The sequence below is a fragment of the Scleropages formosus genome, chromosome 16, assembly GCF_900964775.1.
Source record: "Scleropages formosus chromosome 16, fSclFor1.1, whole genome shotgun sequence".
Classification (NCBI taxonomy): domain Eukaryota; kingdom Metazoa; phylum Chordata; class Actinopteri; order Osteoglossiformes; family Osteoglossidae; genus Scleropages; species Scleropages formosus.
In genome coordinates, this window is record NC_041821.1 from 22,156,317 (window position 1) to 22,165,731 (window position 9,415).

General features: G+C 41.1%; 1 protein-coding gene across 1 annotated transcript; it reads left to right on the forward strand.

Annotated features, from left to right (window-relative positions):
• Nucleotides 1-1,458: 1,458 nt before the first annotated feature.
• Nucleotides 1,459-9,180, forward strand: LOC108933565 (fibroblast growth factor 8). The gene is made up of 5 exons (XM_018750731.2): nucleotides 1,459-2,620; nucleotides 2,755-2,791; nucleotides 3,593-3,773; nucleotides 6,251-6,357; nucleotides 8,848-9,180. Exons 1-5 carry the CDS (start codon nucleotides 2,595-2,597, stop codon nucleotides 9,121-9,123), a joined length of 627 nt encoding a protein of 208 aa, XP_018606247.1. The 5' UTR covers nucleotides 1,459-2,594; the 3' UTR covers nucleotides 9,124-9,180.
• The last annotated feature ends 235 nt before the right edge of the window (nucleotides 9,181-9,415 follow it).

The window sequence follows — 9,415 nt, forward strand, 5'->3', positions numbered from 1 at the left end:
TTATTATTATTATTATTATTATTATTATTGCTGTTGCTATATTTCAGTTTGTGAATGACACCAGTCGAAATGATGAAGACACTGGTGATACTTTAACAGTGCGCTTTCTTTTCCTGTCTTTTGCACTTTTTTCATCCGTGTGCCATTTCTGGGCACGTGTTTTCCTTTCCAATTAAATTCGGCCATTATCCAAAATGTATTTGAACAAAAATAAAACTGCGTACGCGTAACGTCGAGAGCATTACCGCTTTTGTTGTAGAAATGATCGTTTATTTGCCAAATTTGTGCTTTAGCTAATGGTTTGGCTATCGTTTAATTATTCGCACATGTCCAGTGGGCCTGCATCTTTTCAGATTGATTTTACAGTTGCAGAATGTGGAGTTCTTGCAAGAAAATTATGGAACTGTAATTATAGATGGAATTTTAATGATGTTCAAAGGAAAAAATGGAAAAATTTAAATAGCGGCCCAAATAAAGATAGCTTTCTAAGTGAAAAACCATTTCACAAATAAAGCCTGGAAAAAGTAAATGGAAAAAGTAAATGAAATCAATTTCAAAAAGTTATATTCATGTTTAATTGGGATTGTTTCCTGTTCTGGAGATCACATGATTACTGTCAACACTGTAATTGTTATGTTCTTTCACCGGATTAAACATTAATTAAGTTAAGAAGTAAAAAGATCATCATACTGCAGTAAACAGGAGATTGTCTGATGTTACTGGATTATGGAAAGAGGTTTGTATGCTGGGCGGCAGGGGGGGGAGTTAATCTCCTGTAATCCTTTTAATGTCTAACACTTTTCATTGTCAAAGTCAGCCCAATACACAACTCTTCCTCATTAAACAGCCCTGCAACTTCACAATTCAGCACTGAGCAAATCACTGCAATCACTGGTCTATTTCTTTATCCTAAAGCACAGCATTGTTGAATCTGCATATTCCTCATCATTGTATTTAATTTAATACAATAGGCTACAGTGTAAATATAACGTATTTGATTAGTTGTTTGTGCTCATCCGGTCCGAAGGGGATTACTTTTTCCAATAAACTACTTTTGTCTTAATATTATTAATTATTCATGGAAATAAAGTAGCATTAATTAATTACTTCACGAATTAACGTACTTAGTCAAAATGATATGGGTGGGAAATAAAAAGTGGAGGGAAATATGCTGGAATTTATGTGTTTTTGGTTTATGGTAAATTGAACAGTAACAGGCCTCTTTTTCTGGCATGTGAACTGGAACATGTACTCATTATTATTATTATTATTATTATTATTATTATTACTACCCTTTATTTTTCTGATGCTTTTTTCCAAAATGACTGACAAATAACTTAATGATCTACCCATTTACATGGCAGGGTATCATTTTAGGGAAATACCCTGTTCAAGGGATACTACAGTACGAGAAAGATATATACAGTGATTTCACTATACCCCGTTTTCTACCTGCATCCTGGATGACTCGTTCCATTGAAGCTGATGTGGTTTAACTTGTGAGCTGCTGTAATATTTATTCAGCCCTCTTGCTATTATCTGGGCCCCTGACAAGTGATTTTTTTTTTAGATGAAGGTGTATTTTAAATTACGTGCAAGGGAGGGGGGGGGTGGTCTCCTTTGTTCTGGAGGGGCTTGGTCCTCCTGGATGTCCCTGCCATTTTAAGATGGGGGTGCAAAGTGTGAACAAGGGGGTTGACATTGGAGCCTGGCGATGGGTGTAGAGGAGGGAGCAGGACAGGGGGATGCAGTCAGTCTTGTACCACAGCTCCGCGGAGGAACATCACTGATGACCACTGTCACAACCAGGGATGTGTGTCTATGTGTGTGTGTGTGCGTGTGTGTGTGTGTGTGTGTGTGTGTGTGTGTGTGTGACTCCCTCAGCCACTTCTGACTGACTTCAAGACACCCAGCACAGGATCCTCAAGGCTGTAAGAAGGACAAGAAGAAGTGTGTCTCTACCCAACGGAGCCGCGATCAGGGATAAATACACACGCCTGGGTTCCAATACAACACCAAACACACACGCATGTTGTGTCACATGTGTGTTGCAGCAGCCGACTGCGGACATCGCAGGGAATCACATTTTCACGCGCTCACTTTTTCCGCCGAAGCGCACGTTGAATCCAAGAGAAGATGCGAGTCCTGCTGCTAATTTTCGTCTCCCGCGTTCGCGTTTTTTTAGCCCACAATAAGTGAGGAAGGATGAAATGACACTTGTTATGAAGGATTATGGTCACCGCTTTCCGTCACCGGCTCACGACACGGTTTCACTCGCAGTGATATCAGATGATCCCGGGCTTTTTGAAAAGGAACAAGAAAGCGATGCGGACTTTCTAGAACTTGTGTTTCGACGCAGTCGCCCGGTTATTCCAGCTTCCACACACAGCGGTCTGCGCGCCGCGCTTTTCCCCGACGTCGTGCGGCGTCGCTTGTTCGCTTCGCCTCTTTCGCCTCTCGCTGCATCCCCTCGCGAGCTGCGAACAAAGTGTCCTTTCCGGCAGCGCGCTGTCACTCGTCGTCCCCCGCGGAATTGATGAGGAGAACATTTCGCGAGAAAGCAGACGATTCGACTGCGATCGCGCGACTTCGACATGGTCCCGTCCAGACTGAGCTCTCTGTAAGTACAAATGCGGAGTGAGAAACTTTCAGCTCCCGCCAGTAATCCGCATGCATGATCGCTGAATAATAATAATAATAATAATAATAATAGTAATGATGATTATGATGATACGTTCTGCTGTTGTTTTGCAGGCTCGCGCACTTCTTCGTACTTTGCGCCTACGTGCAGGTAGGTGCCCCGCGAGCTCCGCGCTCCGTTTGCGCACGAACCGCTTTCGCTGCTCAATTCACGCACCACATACATACAGACCGCGGTCGTACGGCGCCCTTCGCTCGCGTGTCAGAGCGTCGCCCAAGTGGCCGCGCGCACATTGCGAGCGCGTACCGACCGGCCTCTTCCACGCAGACTGAGCGCGAGTGGGAGCAGGCAGGGGGAGAGAGAGGAGGGCGGCTGAAGGATCGGCGCGTCTGCACTGTCACAGCCTACGAGACCGGTGTCATAGGAGGACAGTCATGTCCCCTCAACTTTAGGGACACGGCATCACCGGCGAGCTCCCAAACAACACACCTCCTGGACGTCTCCTTCAGCACTTTGCGCGTCGCCTTCCCCTCGCGGCGCGTGGCGTCTCCTGAAAGACCAGTTCCTTCTAATTATAGACACACGGCGCGCACATTATTGCCGTTAACCGAGCCAGTGCCGCTGCTGTTCCCCTCCGTTCCTCCTCTAATTCACACGATTTATTCCACTCACTCAGTGACTGCCTGTGCATTTTGACCACGATGTGTCAGCACGGTTGACCTGCTGGTCTTAACTGCGGACTGGCGGCGCTGTCACAGACAAGAAGAGTCGCTTTCGCACTTCGGATTAATTTAATCATTAATGTCAATCTTCGCTGCGACGGCAGTCCGCTGCGCTGAGGAGCAAAAAGCACCTTTTCGAATCACTTCTTTTCACTTTCGGGGTTTTTTGCAGCGGGCAGCGCCGTGTGCGAAAGGCTCTTTACACGTGTGAATGTGTCGTGTATTGCAGGTAACCGTTCAATCCTCACCAAATTTTACGCAGCATGTGAGTGAGCAAAGCAGGGTGACGGACCGGGTGAGTCGCCGCCTCATCCGCACCTACCAGCTTTACAGCCGGACGAGCGGCAAGCACGTGCAGGTCCTGGGGGACAGGAACATCAACGCCATGGCCGAGGACGGGGACGCGCACGGTGAGCGGCGCGACCGCGCGTTTCATTCATTCATTCATTCATTCATTCATTCATTTATTCATTCATTCATGTGGAAAAGGCGTGGAGACCTGCAGCACAATGACACGTGGGCTGCTTTCGTGAAGGCACGTAAAATAATTAAAAAGCAGTAAAAAATTTGTAAAAGTGTAACATAGGTCATATATAACATAATAATAATAATAATAATAATAATAATGACATATACACCATTAAGTGCGCATCTGTCCATATTCACTGGATTAGCAATAGGGCACTTAGTAAAAGTGAGACAACAACCAAATTCAGTTCTTAATTCTTTTAAATTACTGCAATGCAACATTTTGTTGTTTTTTTTTTTCTTCTTTTCCCTCTGAAATTTAATGTCAGAGTAAATGAAGAGATCCAATATGTAATCGTGCCCTACTGATGAAAAGCAGTGGAGCACATGGGTTTGTTGACGTTAGCCGGGAAGTACACCTGTTATACATTACCTGTTACTATTACCTGGGTTTGGCCTGCGACAAAATTGCTGAATGCAGAGACTCGGGGGATAAAGGAGGGAAAAAACGTGAAAGTATTTTAGATTGTTCTTAATGCTATTCTCCAGAGATGCACATATGTCTGGTATAACCATTAAAACTCATCTTACTTTAACCTCCTGAACATTTCCTGAATAGCTTTCCCCCAAACCATAGCCAGTTGTACAGTAATAGCATGTCTAGAAAGTTCTAAACTCTGCACGAAAACCTAGACTTCAAACACCTTGTGTTAAAGGTGTAATACTAGGTAATACTTGTAACTGAAAATGAAAAATCGTGGGACGTATGATTACTCATTTTAATTTGTTAATAAATTGTTTGTAGAGACTTGCAGGTAATTGCTTTACATTTATTTATTTAAATAAGTAATGTTTTGCTTATTAACTGAAAAGGCTTGAATGTATTACTGAACGACAAGCTTATGAAATGTCTTCAGCAGATTATTATTGTATTTATTCAATATGTGTATTATTTGTAGTTATTTTATTCTTTGTAACATTAGCATACTTCTGTCTACAATACAATCTGCAATAAGATGTGCAAAAAGATTTTCATAGCAATATGCATATCTTATGTAACGTTCAAAGTATTCAGTTATTTAAGAAAAAGAAGCAATTATTACATTATCAGTTTTTTTTTAATAAATAAATTCCTTGCACCTGGTGGCAGTTTTAGGTGAAATTAAAGATTTTTTAATACATTTTTATAACGGTAAAGTGCAGTAATGAGTGAAATTGTAGTGAAATGGTGAAATTATACATAGGAATGGCCATGCGTTGATGTTGCCTTTAGAGGTTAATGTAGAATCAGAATAATCCCTGGTACAGTGAGTAAATACTTGTCAGCAGTGTTTTTTTGGCATTTTTGCCCACAAGTGTGAGGTTGCCAACTATCTTGTTGGCTGTCAGCATCCGAGGCACCTTCTTACTAGACTCTTGCTTATTTCGCAATTGTGTGTATGTCTTCATGAAGTCAAAATCTGCTTAACCTCTTCCACCACAGACATGCACACACACACACACACGTGCGCACGCACGCGGGCACACAAACACACTCACATTCCCATTTCGCTCCACAGCCACGCTTTAACATCCATGTCATCCGTGGGTGTCGGAGGCACAGCAGGCCAAAGCCTGTCTGCTGCTCTCTTCTCATAGCAGCTTTTTCCACCAGCAAGTCATCGCTCATCCATCCAACCCTTCTGTCTTCCTGGAAGTGCTGCCCTCTTCTTACTGATCCCAGTCCAGCCACCGGCCCCACCATTCACATTCCTTGACATGCATTTATGTCCATATATTTTTCATGAAGACGTGTGGAAATATATAGTGTTTCGCATAGTCTGAACCTATGAAATATTTCATTTAAGACGAACGTACTGTTTTTTGTGTTTTGAGTTTAGAAACGGAGGACAGCTAAATGTCTCCTGCAGATCGTAGCAGATCCTTTTAGTCTGCGTGTTCTATCATTGTGCTTTGCCTTAAACGGATAACAGCTTTCAATGTCAAATTCTGCATTGCCGTTTTCTTTAGTTTAATCTAGAGAGTTAGTGCAGAATAAATTTATTCATAACTCCTACGTGTGAAGTGAGTAAAGAATTATAAAGAAGTTTATGAGCCAGGATGTCTTCTTTCATTTCAAAGAATAGAAGTACATGTGTTTTTATCATCCTGCAAGAATTTAAGCTTGCATAAATCCTCAGAAATAGTCCCTGTGGGTTTCATGTATGTGTGCCCTGTCTGTATGAGAGTGTGTGTGAGAGAAAGTCAGAGAGAAAAAGGATACTAACATCTAGAAAAACCATACTTATATTTATAAATACAGACCTGACAGCTGCATTAACAGAATTAAATACAATCCCTATTCTTACACTGAAACTAAAAAGCTGTGGTTGTAGTTTCTGTTCATGAGACATATAAAAAAATATATATTTTTTCTCAGCCAAACTCATAGTGGAGACGGACACGTTTGGAAGTCGGGTTCGTATTAAAGGAGCCGAAACTGGATACTACATCTGCATGAATAAACGAGGGAAACTGATTGGCAAGGTGAGTAAGAAAAGCATTTTCTATATTACCCACCTTTGTTGAAATCTCTACTTTTTAAATCGGTTTTTTTAGTGCTCAACCTTTGCATTCTGTAAAATAATCTGACTGGAAGAAGTATAATGTGAAATTAAATAAATATTTTGGTTTGTGTTGACTATTATGCAATGTAAAATGGGACTTAAAAGGGACATATTTGAAGGCTGAAGCTCGATGTTAAACCAAGGATTTTTGCTGTAATAGTTTTGTAGAGCATTATACTAGTACAAATAAGTAAAAAAAAAGAAAAAATGAATATTAAATAAGTTAAATGGTTCATGTGACAAGATCTTATCTTCACTTCTGGGTTAAGAATTTATGCTCAATTTTGTTCGAGTCAGTTTCCCTCTGCAAGGGCTTGTGGCACTGGATGTGTTGTTGAAAGAGGCATTTTCACAAGTTTCCAGTCAAAGTATTTGGCTGAACTTGGCTGAAGCTCTCAAATACTCTTTTACGTCAGTACTTTCCAGTATATATGTGTTATTGTAAATTTATATATAGCTTAGTGAGGTAAATAAGAGTAAAATAAATTGGTCAAGTAGCCATAATAAGACATATAGTTAATCAGAAAGAATCACACAAAACCCTTTTATACAGTGTCAGAGTTTAAATTTTGGGAGAATATGGTTATTATTTTCTGCTACTGCAAATATTGAACATTTGTTTATCAAGTGTTAGGGGTGGGCATCTGTTATTATGAGCTGCTGTTTCAAAGTTTTTGACAGTTTCAACTTATACTGTACCCTTAGAGTTAGGGTTAGACATTAGTCCAAGACATTTTTTATGTCAACCACAGATGGACTCATATATCTTTGCAATAGGCAATTTTACATTGAAATGATGGCAAGCTACCAAAACAACCTCATGGCTGGAACTGATGAACCATATCTGTCCACCTAATGTCTGATTTTTACTGTTATCCTTTAGGTGAGACTAAAGCAATTTCTGGAAGACTATTAGTTTTGCATAAACAGTCCTAATGACACAACTGAATGACCGTTTTTTTTTTTTTTTTTTTTTTTTTTAAATAAACAAAAGTGAAAAACGTTAAAATATGAAATGATCATGTTTTTGAATAATTGAGCATCTGAGCCTTTCTGGTATTCTTGTGTCTACCTTGGTATAACCTGCATCCTGTGAATTCCGTATTGAAGCCCATCACCTTTTATAGCTTTTTTAAGGTTGATGGAGTGTAAAAAATTAGATCCTTCCTCACTTTTTTGAGCCAGCCGTTCTTGTTCCAAGGGTAGATTTGCGCTTCCTTCTTGCTGTGCTGGGTAATAAACTGGGACACAAATATTGCCAGCACCTACTCAGCTTCCTGCCATGTGGACCATCTGTCCAGGACCCTGATCTTACTTCATGTGACATCTCTGATGCTCAGTACCGCGTGTGTGTGTGTGTGTGTGTGTGTGTGCGCGCGCATGTGTGCACGTTCACGCGTGTGTTTATTTTCAAGATGTGTGTTTTGCCCCAGTGTCGATGTGGTTTATTTTTGACAGTCCAATTTGTTAAGTGGTTAGAAATATGTTTGCGCTCTTGGTTTGGCTTGTTAAGACCATGACGTGTCACAGAGTTGGCAGAGACTGGTGACAGGAATCAGATGTTCTGTATTATATGGCTGTAGTGCAGGCAAGGATTAAAAATCTCGATGCTAATGACGGTATTTAATTGTTTCGCGTATTTGTGAGCAACAAAAAATGATAACCATCAAACAGTGAATACATAATAAATGCATACTATTCGGTACAGCGGTATCAAGTGTAGGTTCATCTTTCAACAGTCATATATAGCTTTTAAGGCTGATTTAAATACAAAGTAAGTGGATGCACATGTAAGAATGGACAGTTGGTGCAAGAGCTTTTTCAGCAAAGTTCTGTGTGGCAGCATTGGGTTTTGCACAGTATGAACACACCTGGTGCAAACACCATGTTGAAACTGACACCTTGTTCTTTGGCCATCCGTCAACTCGGCTGGATGGAGAAATGGAAGGCAAAGCTTTGAATGATCCGCACGAGTGAAACTGCTCCAACTGAACCAATCTGAGGTATCTGCCATAATTAGCGGAGGTTAACAAGGTCTTCAAAGTGATGAAAAAAGTGATGAAATGGCCAAATTGTTATGTCGATAAGGTCCAAGACAATGAGTATGGCAGATGATGCAAGTCAACCAAATTTCTTATAGTGCAGTATGAATTGTGCCATTCGGTGATTACCAGCACCAGAAAATGCTTTTTCCACAGGCTGCAGGATTTCAGGAATTTGTCCTCAACAAATCCAGAAAAGTCTGATACACTACCTTCTGTTGGGGCAGTTGCACACTCCAGCCTTAATGATGATGCTTTCTACCTTATACTGTAACTATAAAACACCGAATGTAGTTCGATGTAATTTCAGCTCAGCAAATGTTATCAAACTTTTGAAGGAATTAAAAAACCTTTCTTTTCCATGACAGACGAACGGCCAGGGGAAAGACTGTGTCTTCACAGAAATAGTTTTGGAGAACAACTACACAGCACTGCAGAATGCCAAATATGAAGGATGGTACATGGCCTTCACGCGGAAGGGCCGGCCCAGAAAGGGTTCCAAGACACGTCAGCACCAGCGAGAGGTTCACTTCATGAAGCGACCGCCCAAGGGGCACCACTTGCCCGAGCATCGACCATTTGACTTCATCAACTACCCCTTCAACAGAAGGACTAAACGCACCCATCGCTCGGGCCGACAGTGAACAAGTGTTATGGTGGATGAAAACGGGACCACAGCTAAAAAAAAAAACAGTGGTCTTTCTTCTCTTGTAGACCTCTTGTAACATTTTGTACTGGAAGCTAGTATGGTTATCCTTTAGATGTTTATAATTTTTCAGCAAAGCAAACTGTAAAATCAAGAATCTATTTTTGTACTTGAGACTGTAAAGACTGACTTTTTTTAAAACTTCAAAGTCACTCACAGTACGTGGGAGTGTCGACGTTGCGTCATGCGTTCACCTCTTGTCACATTTCCGTTTTACCGTGTTTCTACGG